This window comes from Geotrypetes seraphini, chromosome 9 (genome assembly GCF_902459505.1).
Source record: "Geotrypetes seraphini chromosome 9, aGeoSer1.1, whole genome shotgun sequence".
NCBI classification, from domain to species: domain Eukaryota; kingdom Metazoa; phylum Chordata; class Amphibia; order Gymnophiona; family Dermophiidae; genus Geotrypetes; species Geotrypetes seraphini.
The window spans coordinates 28520800-28534528 of NC_047092.1; the positions used below are offsets into that span (position 1 = coordinate 28520800).

At 45.6% G+C, this 13729-nt stretch overlaps 1 protein-coding gene across 3 annotated transcripts in view; it reads right to left on the reverse strand.

The window, feature by feature from the left end:
• Positions 1-13729, reverse strand: part of ATXN7L1 (ataxin 7 like 1) — a 299444-nt gene that overhangs the window by 192482 nt on the left and 93233 nt on the right. For all 3 annotated transcript variants that reach the window (XM_033958415.1, XM_033958416.1, XM_033958417.1), the window contains one exon: positions 9567-9671. In XM_033958415.1, the coding sequence (XP_033814306.1) occupies positions 9567-9671 (105 nt within the window). The remainder of the gene's footprint in view (positions 1-9566; positions 9672-13729) is intronic.

The window sequence follows — 13729 nt, forward strand, 5'->3', positions numbered from 1 at the left end:
CCTTAGACATCTGGGCCAATTAGAGCCTTAAGACCCTCTCTGGTGCATCTGGGGAGGGGACTAAGTCTCTGATTGGCTCAGACACTTAAACAACCTGGGCCAATCAGATTCTCAGCCCCCCTCCCCCTGGTGCATCACAGGATGCACCAGAGAGGGGAAGGTCCACCATTTTGAAGAGGCGGGCCTGCTGGCCGGAGGGAGTAGGCATCTAAGAAAGGTAAGAGAGAGAGAGGGCGAAGGTCATCAGAAGCACGGGGTGGGGGGTTGCATGGTGGCGGGAGAGTTGGCATCTCTCCCACTGCCAGGGTGGGCGTTGCTTGGCAGTGGGAGGGAGAGGGCATCTCTCCCACTGTCGAGGAGGGGGGTGAGGGTGTATGTTACTTTGCGGCGGAAGAGAGTGGGCATCTCTCCTGCCGAACTTCAATTTAGGTTGGTTTCTTCTGCATGGTAATGGGGGGGTGCTTAGCAGGTCTGAGCTGTCAAACCTTGCTTTCCTGTCAGTGCCTGAGCTAATCAGCACTCAGGCACTGATCAGAAAGTAAGGCAACGACAGCTCAGACCTGTTGGTAAATTTTGGCTGCAAATGTAGTACAGCAAGGTTAGAGAATCACTCGGTGATTATAAAGAATCGCTTGGAGTGATCATAGGAGTATCGGAGACTGCTAGAAAACTCGGAAAAGACTAAACTAAACTAAACTAAACCTTGGGTTTATATACCGCACCATCTCCACGAATGCGGAGCTCGGCACGGTTTACAGGAAGAAGGATGAGAGAGGAACTACAGTGGAGAGATTAAAGAGTTAGGTGTAAAGGGGGAAGGTGAGAGGCCTAAGAGGGGGGAAGTGTTACAGTTTTGAGAATAGCCAGGTTTTTAGGTGTTTGCGGAAGAGTTGGAGGGAGCTTGAGGTTTGGAGAGGGGAGGTGAGGTTATTCCAGATCTCAGTGATTCTAAAGGGGAGGGATGACCCAAGTTTGCCTACATGGGAAATACCTTTTATGGAAGGGAAGGATAGTTTAAAAATTTGGGAGGATCTGGAGGAAGTAGGGGTTGGGGAGTTCCAGGATAGAGGGATAACGGCAGGAAGGATGCCATGTAGGATCTTGTAGGCCAGACACGCACATTTGAAGTGGATCCTGGGGATTACTGGGAGCCAATGGAGCTTAGACAGGAGTGGTGAGACGTGATCAAATTTGCTTTTCGTGAAAACAAGCTTAGCTGCGGCGTTCTGAATCCGCTGAAGTCTGTAGAGGCTTTTCTTGGTTAGGCTGAGGTAGATAGAATTGCAGTAATCCAATCTGGAGAGGATGATGGATTGTACTAGGACTGCGAAGTGTTTTTGGTGAAAATAGGGTCTGACTTTCCTTAGCATGTGACCTCACTAAGTTGTTTTGATAATCCGCCTTTAAAATACATGCATGTTAAATTGGCTGGAACCAGTTTAGCGAGCACGTTAAAGGCAGATTTTAGTTTTGAGAATCTGCCCCAAGCCCCTTAGCTACTAGAACCATTATTAAAACCCAGGAGTTAGTTTGGCCACATAGGACATTCAAAGAAAGCCTCAGTTGGTTGGAGAAAGCAATGCAGCCTAGAGATCTGGGTTTGGTACAACTAAGTATATCAGATTAATTATGCCCTGTGCCTGTCTGCCCTGTGCCCTCCCTCGCTGGACGCGGCTGCCTCTCTTGTGGAGAGTGGTGCACAAGGCTACCTGCTGGCTCCCTGCGATAACTGACGGCTGGTGCGGCTGCCTCCTCTTCTCTTGCGGCAGAGTGGCGCACAAGGCTGCCTGCCTGGTCCCGCGCCGCTTCCCACATGAACTGAGTTTTTGCAGGAAGCGGCGCGGGACCAGGCAGACAGCCTTGTGCGCCACTCTGCCGCTAGAGAAGGGAAAAGGAGGCAGCCATGTCAGCCGTCAGTTCTCGTGGGAAACAGGCAGGCAGTCTTGTGCGCCGCTCTCTGCAAGAAAGGCAGCCGTGTCCAGCGAGGGAGGGCACCAGAATTTAAAAAAGGTACTGGGGGGGAGCAGGGCCTGGGCAAAAATAGGTACCTGCCTGCCAAATAAAAAATAGGGAGGGAGGAGGGAGAGGTCGGAGTCTGCCTGCCTGCCTGGGGGGAGGCCTGGTGGGAGGGGGCTGCCTGCCTGTCCCTGCCTGCCAGCCGCTAGGCCTGCCTGCCCTATGCCCTGTCGCTACCTGTCTGCCAGCCATTAGGCTTGCCTGCTCTGTCCCTGCCTGCCAGCCACTAGGCCTGCCTGCCCTATGCCCTGTCCCGGCCTACCACTAGATCACCAGAGGGGGGTCAGGGTACAGAGCCTGGCAAGGAGTGTGGGGTTGGGTGCAGAGCCTGGCAGGGAGAATTTGGTTCAGAATGTTTTTTTTCTTGTTTTCCTCCTCTAAATCTAGGGTGCGCCTTATAGTCAGGTGCGTCTTATGGAGCGAAAAATACGATAGACTTACTGACTCTTTGAGGAGACATTTGAAGGAAAAACAAGGTTGGGTTAGCATAACATTGTGCTTGTTTTTTTAAATTCAAATATATATACATATTTTAATCCAGGAAAATCCTGCATCCTAAGCAGCAGATTATATACTACATGTGTGCACAGTTTTCCTGCAGCAATTTTCTTAGCAAAATTATACATATGCATATATACATATATGCACACTATATACATGTATGTTTCCTTTAAAAAGTCAGAAGAGTCTACACCCCTTTTTTTTTAAACTAATTCAAGTATAAAATTACTTTTTAACGTGACATCATTTGTATAGCAATGCAAGCAATATACATCAGCAACTAAATAGTGTTGAGAGAAACCAAAGACTTGCACATTCAACTCAAATATAAAAGATGTTAAGACAATCTGATTACACATTTGACTGGCTGCAATACCTGCAAGACTCTTCTGCAAATCTCAGCACCAACGCTAGCACAAAAAAAACCTCAAGCTTTTCCACAGAAAGGCCCAGATTCTCTAAACGGCACCTACAAAAACGACGCCAGCCATGTGTCAACCACGCTTAGGCGTTGTTGACAGAATCGTGGCTACCGGCACCTAAGAATAAAAAACTTAATCACTGGTAATGTACGCCAGGGTTTTAAAGGCCTACATTTCCGGCACCTAAGGTCATCTCTGCTCCTAACCACGCCCACTTTGACCTTGGGTGCCGCTAGTTGTCATGCTATAGGCGCGATTCCAGTACCTATTTTTTTAAAAACTAATTTTAATTGGTTTTAAATGGCATGGTCAATTACCACGCCGATTAAAGCCAATTACTGTATTTCCCCAACTATAGGCCGCGGCTTATAGATTGAATTTACAAACATGAGTACTGGGTGCGGCTTGCTTATATGGGGCGGCCTATCTAAAGACATACGCCCTGTAAATCATTCCCCCTGAACCTTTTTAAATCATTACCCCCCCAGCTGGTACCTTTTAAAATGCCCCTTAAATGCCTCCCTCGCTGGACGGCTGCCGGCTCCAATCTCGCGGCCAGTGGTGCAGGGCAGGAGCGATCTTTTCAGCATCCAGCCTGGCCCCGTGCCACTTCCTGAATGGCTACCGTCAGTTCTCACGAGTCTTGCAGGGCCAGGCTGGATGCCAAAAAGATCGCTTCTGCCCTGCACCTCTGGCCGTGAGATTGGAGGAGGCAGCCGTCCAGCGAGGGAAGTATTTAAGGGGGGATTTTAAAAGGTACGGGGGAGGTGGGAATGATTTTTTAAAAAGTTCAGCTACTCTAGATAAGCTGTGGATAATAACATGGGGCGGCTTATTTAACAGTTTAAAAACTTAACTCAGCATTTTCTGCGGCCTATCATGTGGGGCGGCCTATAGTTGGGGAAATATGGTGAAGCAATTAAGTTAGGTGTCAATAGGCGCAATCTAGGCGCCATTTTCAGAATCTGGGCCAAATTATCTTAAAACATCAAACAATAATCATTCTATCCATTGAACATAGTATTTTAAAAAAAGGATAGTAAGGGAACTGGACTGGGCCACGATTTGTATGGTTAGAATGAACTTCTTGAGCTCTCTAGATTCTAGTGTCTAGAACCAGTGGCGTACCTAGGGTATGTGGCACCCGGGGCCCATCATTTTTTGACACCCCCCCCCCCCCTCCCCCCCATGTAAAAAAATTTTTTTTTTTTTTTTTTTTTTTTGCAATAACCATGAAATGGAATAAATGGTCAGAATAGAAACAGGCAGTGAAAATTTTCTTTTATTGAACCTCATATATGTAACCATTATTCCAAACATAACATAACATAAATTATGTCTAAATTGTCATGACATTAGAAGTACATATGGAGTAGTTGCAGGTGATGCTTGGGACAGTTCTGATTGTGTTAGTTCGGTTTTATGTGTTTTTTGAATAGAAGGGTTTTTATTTCTTTTTGAAGGTTTTGCAGTCTGTGGTTGATATCAATTGGTTGTAGAGTTGGGGGTCGAGTGTTGCAGCTCGAATGGCTAGGAGGTTGTCGAACAGTTTTTTTCTTTTGACGTTTTTGGTTGGAGGGTGTGTGAATGGTGCACAAGTTCTCCTATGTCTGTTTGAAGTGGATTGAATTATTTAGCTGAAGAAATTAGTTACCCCCCATTCCACACACATTAATTCTCTTCCATTTTTGTTCCCATTATAAAAAACACTGATAAGTTCCCAGAAAAAAAATACATTAAAATAAGAAGTGAAAACAAAGGCCCCTACAGATGAGAACATAACATAAGAATAGCCTAACTGGGTCAGACCAATGGTCCATCATGCCCAGTAGCCCATTCTCATGGTAGCCAATCCAGGACACTAATACCTGGTCAAAACCCAAAGAGTAGCAACATTCCATGCTACCGATCCAGGGCAAGCAGACACTTCCCCCATGTCTTAATAACAGATTATGGACTTTTCCTCCAGGAATTTGTCCAAATCTTTCTTAAAACCAGCTACACTATCTGCTTTTACCATAACTTCTGGCCACTTCATTTTTAAGTTTAGATCTTTCCTTTCAAACAGAGACCTTGCTAGATGTCAAATACAGCACAAGGTAACTTCACATGGACTTAGCTGTGCAGGAAATGTGAATCTCCTCATACACCCACCATATAGTGCAAAAATGTGCAAAGGTCTGTTTTTTTCTTTCGATCACTACATAGCCTAATGCCACACAAGCAGCGCTGTTACAAACATATTCTGTAGGTCAATGCTAAGGATAACAAAGTTTCCTTCCTTGGACCAGAAGGAGATAAACCACTGGAAGAGATCCCAACACAACACCCAAAGACCCACTCAGTGTGTGAATCAGTTGAGTGGAGTGGACTAACTGGGGGGTGGAAATGGGCCCGGAGTTTGCTCAGCAGAATTTCCCAGACCACCTCTTCCTCTCAACACATTGACACGCTGCCACCATCACCACTAGGAACACCTCACTGGGTAGGCCAGCTATGCTATAAACTTTATAAAACACATTATTATATTTTCTTATAAAGCACATATTTTAACTGACCTCTCTGACATCCTCAGCCTTTCCATTCACAAAAATAGAAGGAAGAAAAGTTCCCATTTCCTGCTGTCTCATGTCCCCGGCCTATACAATATTTTTTTTCTGCAGACCCTTCAAAAGTCTGACCAAATCCTCGTTTCACTTGCATTATAAAGTACTGAGGATGCCATCTCTCCCCAATCCCAGGTCCTAAAGTCTAAGACAGTAGCGCAAACTAATGCTGCTAGATACAGGAAAAAAAAATTTTGATTCGATTCAGCCCTATTGAATTGGTTTTTCAATTCAATTTTCCTGCCCAGTTGGGTGATTTTTTTCAAAACTCCTGGTGGGTTTTATAGCTTTTTCACCCCCTTTGGCTTCTAACCACACTGGCGCTGTGGTGTAAATAAAATAAAGAAACAAAAAGGACTTTTCCTCTTTCTGTTAAATCCTAGCTCACGTTTGCAGTCCAACACCAGCTCTGGCAGGATACACATTTCAAATCTGACATGTTATAATCACAAAATAGAAAATAAAATTAATTTTTCTACCTTTTGTTGTCTGGTTATATTTCAAATCTTGTTGGTCCAAGGCTCTGGTTTTCTTCTGATAACTTGCTTGCCAGGGTCTCCTTCTTTCTGCATGCTTACCATCCATCTGCCAACTCTGTCCTCCCTTTCCATTTCCCTTCCCTTCCCAGGAAGTCTGGTATCTTTCCTTTTTTTCATCTCCCTCCACAGATCCACCTTTTCTTAAATACCCTTTCATCCAGCATCTCTCCCTCCTTCCCCACCATCCCAGAGTCCACCATCTCTCCGTTTCTTTTCCTAATTACCCTCCTATCCAGTATCTCTATCCCTCCTCCACACCATCCCTTGTGTCCAATTTCTCTCCCTTTCTGTTCCTTCCCTCCCTAAATCCCATGGTCCATCATCTCTCTCCCTCTCCTCTATTTTCAGACCCATTATTTCTTCCCCCCCCAAAGTTTGGCATATGCATGTCTCTTTGAACACCCCCTTCCCTCCGTGTACTTCTAAATCATGGTCCCCCCCCAAAGGCCTGTCCCCCCTTAAAGGTCAGCCTGTCCCACCTTGAAGGCCTGCACCCCCCTTGAAGGCCTGTCCCTTCCCCTTGTAGGCCTGTCCCCCCCTTGAAGGCCTGCCTGCCTGTCCCCCCCTTGAAGGTCTGCACCCCCCGAAGGCCTGCACCCCCCCGAAGGCCTGTCCCCCACTTGAAGGCCTGTCCCACCCCCTTGTAGCTTCTCCCCCCCCCTTGTAGGCCTGTCCCCCCTTGAAGGCCTGCCTGCCTGCCTTTCCCCCCTTGAAGGCCTGTCCCCCCTTGAAGGCCTGCACCCCCTTGAAGGCCTGCACCCCCCCCCTCGAAGGCCTGCCCTCCCTTGAAGGTCTGCACCCCCCCCCCGAAGGCCTGTCCCCCACTTGAAGGCTTGTACCACCCCCTTGTAGCTTCTCCCCCCCTTGTAGGCCTGTCCCCCCCTTGAAGGCCTGCCTGCCTGCCTTTCCCCCCCTTGAAGGCCTGCACCCCCTTGAAGGACTGCACCCCCCCCCCGAAGGCCTGCACTCCCTTGAAGGTCTGCACCCCCCCGAAGGCCTGTCCCCCCCTTGAAGGCCTGTCCCACCCCCTTGTAGGCCTGTCCCAACCTTGTAGGCCTGTCCCCCCTTTAAGGCCTGCCTGCCTGCCTTTCCCCCCCTTGAAGGCCTGTCTCCCCCTTGAAGGCCTGCACCCCCCTTGAAGGCCTGCACCCCCCCTTGAAGGCCTGTCCCCCCCCCCCTTGTAGGCCTGTCCCCCCCCTTGTAGGCCTGTCCCCCCCCCTTGTAGGCCTGTCCCCCCCTTGAAGGCCTGCCTGCCTTTCCCCCCTTGAAGGCCTGTTCCCCCCCTTGAAGGCCTGCACCCCCTTGAAGGTCTGCACCCCCCCCAAAGGCCTACACCCCCCCGAAGGCCTGCACCCCCTGAAGGCCTGCCTGCCCCCCTTGAAGGCCTGCACCCCTTGAAGGTCTGCACCCCCCCCCGAAGGCCTGTCCCCCCTTGAAGGCCTGCCTGCCTGCCTGTCACCCCCCTCCCCCTTGAAGGCCTGCTTGCCTGCCCGCCCGCCCCACCCTGAAGGCCTGATGCCCCGACCCACCCCGAAGGACCGCTCGCCCCCCTGGCCTCCCCGCACCACCTGTGAAGCAGCCCGCAGCAGGATCGCGAAGTCAGCGTCAGCATCCCTGCGCTGCTTCCTGCGCCGCGATCCCGCCCCTCCTCTGACGTCAGAGGAGGGGCGGGATCGCGGCGCAGGAAGCAGCGCAGGGATGCTGACGCTGACTTCGCGATCCTGCTGCGGGCTGCTTCACAGGTGGTGCAGGAAGGTCAGTGGGGCGAGCGGTCCTTCGGGGGTGGCGGGGGACTGAACGGCAAGGCCGGGAACACCCCCTTAGGGCTGGTACCCGGGGCGGCCCGCCCCCCCCCCCCCCCCCCCCCTAGGTACGCCACTGTCTAGAACTTTCCTTAAGGTCACTGTGTGACATTAAAAGATACAGAGAACAACTAGCCATTCTTGCTGGCTAACTGGGGGGGAAAAATGAATAAATCCAAAAGAAGGAACGTTAAGGCAGTTTTGATTAAGTACTGGAATATAAAACAGAGCAATGGCTTTCAAAGTTGGTGTGACTAAATTTAGACCGTACCCTGTCCCTGTTCCCAGCACAATTGCTCTGCTAACACAATAATAATAATTTATTTTTATATACCGCCAAAGTCATAAAAGTTCAAGACGGTTTACAACAAGAAGTGCTGGACAATCAGGGAATAACACATAATATAAAATCACCAGTACATACATACAGTGTAAAAGTAAAACAGTAAATCCTTAACTTACAAATCCTCCAGGGATTCAAGACAAAGTTAGATAAGTTCCTGCTGAACCAGAACGTACGGAGGTAAGGTTTGACTCAGGGCATTGGTCTTTGATCTAAGGGCCACCGTGTGAGCGGACTGCTGGGCGCAATGGACCACTTGTCTGACCCAGCAGCGGCAATTCTTGTGTTCTTATGAATCCTCTCTAACACCTCAGGGCCCTACTGTGTTAAGTTATAAAATTGCAGAATATTAGAGAGTAAGCAACAGGGGGATGGGGGAAGGGAAGAAGAAGGAAGGATGTACACTGAGCAACAAGAGAAGTGATCTTTTGGTCCAGATTGGAAGACAAGAAATAGGTTAAGCCCATAAGTAAGATCACTTATCTTTAAATTGATCACATTTATTTTAAACCCTTTTGAGATGGTTTACAAATAGCATTAATGCTTAATTTTAGTTGTTACTTGACATGAGGTGGTTATAGGTAGCTATAATTATTTGTTACCCTTTATCCTTATATTTTGAAAATTCAAGCCAAAAAGCATTGTTGTCTGGGACACGTAAGGGTTTCTCTTGTATTGGGTTCAAAAGGGATGGGGAAGTTTCAAAGTCAATGAAAAAGTCATATCGATGGGATCAGCTAACTAAAACAGCACCACTGGGCACAAGAGAGGAGTACAAAGAACGCCACTGTGTGTGTTGTTATTTTAAATGAGCAGAAAACGCAATATTTCAGGCAAAACAACAACACTCGGCCCCTAAATAGGTGGCAAATGGGCATTATGTCAATGACCATCAAACAAAAACTAGAGCTAAAATAAGAGGGTGAATTCACTATTTGGTGAATGTGTAGACTGAGTTTCAAGATGTTGCCTTGCAAAACCCATCAATAGAGGCTAATCTGAAGCTGACTGCTTACAAATCAAATCTAAGAGCACGGACTTTGACACATCTTTCCTGTGTCAAACCTACCAGGTCATATTACTGCAAGACAAAATTTGCTAGAAACCTAAACAGAAACCATATAGATACCAACAGGAAGGCTGGAATTATTGCCATCATAAGGAATTAAAAGCTGAAGAGTTTTTGACAGCTTTTGTCTACTTCATCTAGCAAAGTAGAGGTCACTTGTATCCCTATTTTGTTTATGGATAAATTATCTTTCGTGGTCATGGGTGCACTAGAATAAAAAAACAACGCTGGTAAAACGATGGACTGGTTAAAGTGGAGTTTCACTTACCGCAGTGTGTCTGGAAAACCTGTGGCTTGACTACCTGATTGCAGATATTGCACACTACTAAGTAGAAGTCATCATGAGCCGGGTAATGGCCAAATACATGCATATCTGTACGGAAAGAAGCACACATTAGACCAACATTAGTTCCTGAGTGGACAGAAAGCGAGCTGGGAGAAAAAAACGTTATGGCAATATACTGAAGACCATTCAGGGGTTGTAAGTCTTGTCCACACTATTTTATCCACTTCTGACATGTTTTTTTCCCCAAATATTTAATTTCTTCAGTGAGCCAAGACACCTAGAAGACATTTACAAGAAAGCTAAAAGTTTTTGGGCTATCTAGCACTGATACCGGCCTTTCATTGATATCCCAATGGCAGATTACCCTGAAACATACATAATGGCGGATTGTTTCTACAAACAAGAATGACTATTACTTATCTCATTTATAGTATATTTCCCAAAGAACACAACCAGGTTAGAAACTGTGACATTCAAGTCAATCCCATGACTCAGATATGACAGTGCAGGATACTGCCGCAAGGAACAGCCGAAGAGTGGCTGTCACCAGTGAAGCAGCTCCCAACAGCAATGACATGCAACAAATAAAGGATCACTGAAAACAGAAAACCCTTCAAGTCCTCAGAGGTTTACCATAGGTTTCCAGGAGGCTGAGTATGGCGTGGAGATTTCTAAAGATGGGAGGAAGGAATTCAGCAAAATACTATTTGGCTACCAAAGAGGAATAAGGAGTTAATGCTTACCCCACATTTAACGACACAAAGGTGTTTTAGTAAAAGATGCTGCCTTGCTTTTTTTTTTTTTATTTAAAAACTTTCAACACATTTTACAAGCAAAAGAAAAAAAAAAGCTGCAAGGAAATTAAAAAAAAAAACACCAAAAACCCCCTCCAGAGAAACAATATAAAAAGCAAAAAGGCCTACTTGATTCAGTGGACAAACTGAAATGAAAGGTTTGGTAAGAAAAAATAAGGAAACCCAAAAGGAAAAATAATGAAGACCAGATGCAACTTAGTGACCCTGTAATTTTCAGGATCCACAAGAGAGTCTACATCCACTGGAGTTTGAGGAGACATCAACAACTATAGGAGTTCAAAGAAGATATACCGTATCTAAGCACCTTGAAAAACAAGGCACCAGGAGATATGCAGAATTTTAAGAAGGCCCTCAGTTGCAATACTCATGGCCTCAAACCAAAAATCGTCTCTTCCTCTGTTTCATGACAAACATCAAAATACATTCTCAACTTGCAGCCCCTCAAAAATCAATATGACCAATCTTGAAAAAAATATTTTGAAAAGCCTGTACATATCCAACTTTAAAGTCAGTTGTATAACAAGGTGGAAGCTACAATTGCCTCCTCCCTTCAGTTTTCCAGGAAATATGTTAATTCCAGGTTCTCAAGGGCCACGCTACCAAAATCCCCCTCTTTGCAGTTCTTCTTTTAGCCTTGAGTAAAACAGTAATCTTATAAATAAGTGGAAGAGAAGCCTCCACACACTTTCCTCCCCTTCAGAAAATATCTTTCAAGGAGACACCACAAGGGCTTTGGGAAAGTTTATAACACAGATTCTTTCTGCATATTATATTTTCCATAAATTCCGTCTTCCAATGCATAACTAGGTTGTCTTTCATCAAAAAACAGCTTCACAAGTTTCAAGTTTGCCAAACCCTTCTTCAAAAGTAGCTGACTTATTAGCAAAATAATTAAACCTTGCAGAAACCAGTAAAAAAAAAAAATAAATAAAAATCTGAGAAATTTAATTGGACAAAACCTGCAACTGGCCAGAAAAACTTCTGAAGATCTTGAATTGCAAGTCTGAAAATTAAACACGGAAAGGCATTTCAAAGGATTGGGAGCTGCCGCTATGTAACTTTTCACTCTTCGCAACTTACTGGGCTCCTACAACATGGACCTCTGCAGTTGTCAATCCACTCTGGAAGCCCTTCTCTCGGCATCACGCACATCAAAATGGTTGTTAGAAGGTGCAGACTCACGTAGCAGCATCAGCTCTAGGGGCACCTGCTCACTGGGAGACAGATAGAGCCAAATTCTATAAATAGCATCCTGTTTGTAGGCAGCAGTAGGTGTCCTACCTTGTCTACGCAGCCAATCAGGACGCACATTTTCTATAAAAAAAACAAAACCAACCCCCGAGGCAAACTACCTACACTGTTGAGGGTGCAGGGAGGCACCTAGGGACGCTTAAGCTTGCCCAAGGCTGGGTGTGGTTTCACCCAAAGTGGCCCTAGGCAAGTTTAAGTGGCCCTAGGTAAGTTTAAGTGGCCCTAGGCGTCTCCCTAGGGCTGTGATAGGCGCCGGAAAAGTAGGCCAGCAAAATTCTGGCCTACGTTTCAAACAGACACAGCCGCTAAACTGATCATGGCAAGGAAATCTCCCTGATGCGATCAGCTGAGCGGCCCCAGCAGGGTACCTCCCCCTAATCCCACCGCAAGTCAACCAGCAGGAGGGATGCCTACTTCCTCCCGCCACCACCTCCAAACCCCTACCACACTGTCCGCAGCAGGAAGGATGCCCACTCTCTCCTGCCAGAACCCCCGAAACCAGCCCCGGCAGGAGGGATGCAAACATAATCACAGTGAGCTTTCCACTGACATAGGAGTACATCTAGTAGTCCTTTCTTATTGCCCATAATGGTAGAGAAAGTACTCACACACCACACTGCATATCTGCCTCCTCCCCTTTTGCAGCCCAGCCTTCTTTTCACTGCCACACATTTTAATCTTGTTTTAGGCTGCATTCTTAATGGGTTGGTGTTTTTTTTTTGTTTTTTTTTTACAATAGTGTAATACATTTAGATTGAAAATAACAAAATATAACAAAGAATACACTATCTCATAGACTCATAGCTATACCCAACCCCTTTCCATCAATTATTAATATTGACAATATTAAATATCTTTAATATGAAGAATTAATATCTATATTTTCATTACCTTTCCCTACCCTACCCCCATCCCATCCCAGATGTGTAATGAAAAAACTCAGAAGGGAACATATTATCTTTTAATGTGAAACAGCAAATAAAGCCAATGGACTCCATATTTTGTTTAATAAAACACTAAACCCTAAACATTTTTTTTATTCAACAGCTTTTTCACGTTATTTTAGGAGTATCCACTCGATCAGAACTATTATTATTAGGATTTATTTACTGTCTTTTGGGAAAAAAAGATCCGCTCAGAGCGGTCTACAGCAAGACTACCCTGGACATAGGCAATGAGTGATTACAATAGAAAAAAAACAACACCACAAAAAACATTTAACAGTACACAATATAAGGCAGTACATTACTTCCAATGTCAACATGATACACATTAATACATCTTAATAGACGGCACAGGGGGAAGCAGAACTGTCGCTGTAAGAACAGCACTGGAAAATACCACCAGAGCGGTGCCAAAAAAAAAAAAACCTCTCTCAATTTTCAACGCTAATAGCATGCAAATCATATGTGGTTTTTAGTGTTGAGAATTGGAGGCTAAGGTCGTGCATGCGCACAAGAATTCTGCAGTAAGCACAACTCTTGTGCACATGCTTAGGGGGAAGATACAGTCGGCTGCCTAGCTCTCCCTTCTCCTTCCGCTGCCACCTAGTTTCGGCTTGTTTTTCCGCTCCCTCCCCCTCCGTAATGCTCTACCATCCTGAACAATAATTGCTTCTTCTACATGGACTTACAACATTACAAGGACTTTGCGATCTACAGCTCAAAACCTTCTTGTTATCCCATCATTGAAACATATAAATGCATTAAGGATCTCAATCTTTTCTGTTAGCGCCCCTTCTCTTTGGAACAGTATTCCAAACTACTTACGCGAAAAACTTACACTTACAGACTTTAAGTCAAAACTAAAGACATTTCTCTTTCTCAACGCTTTTGACTCCTAATTGTCCTTTTAAGGACTACCCAGTATTTAGAAGGAATCTTAATACCTGTTCTCCTTCCTATTGTTCTTCTCTCTTTCATGTTCTCTTTTTCTTTACATATTGTAGTTCCAGTCCTCCTTTCCCGCTTGTCTCTGTTCGTTAATTTTTTTTTATTAGTTTATTAGGCCTCAAAAGCTAGTATTTCCCCTAGTGTTGTTGTGTGGGGTTTTTTTAACTGTATTTTAGTCAGTACATGG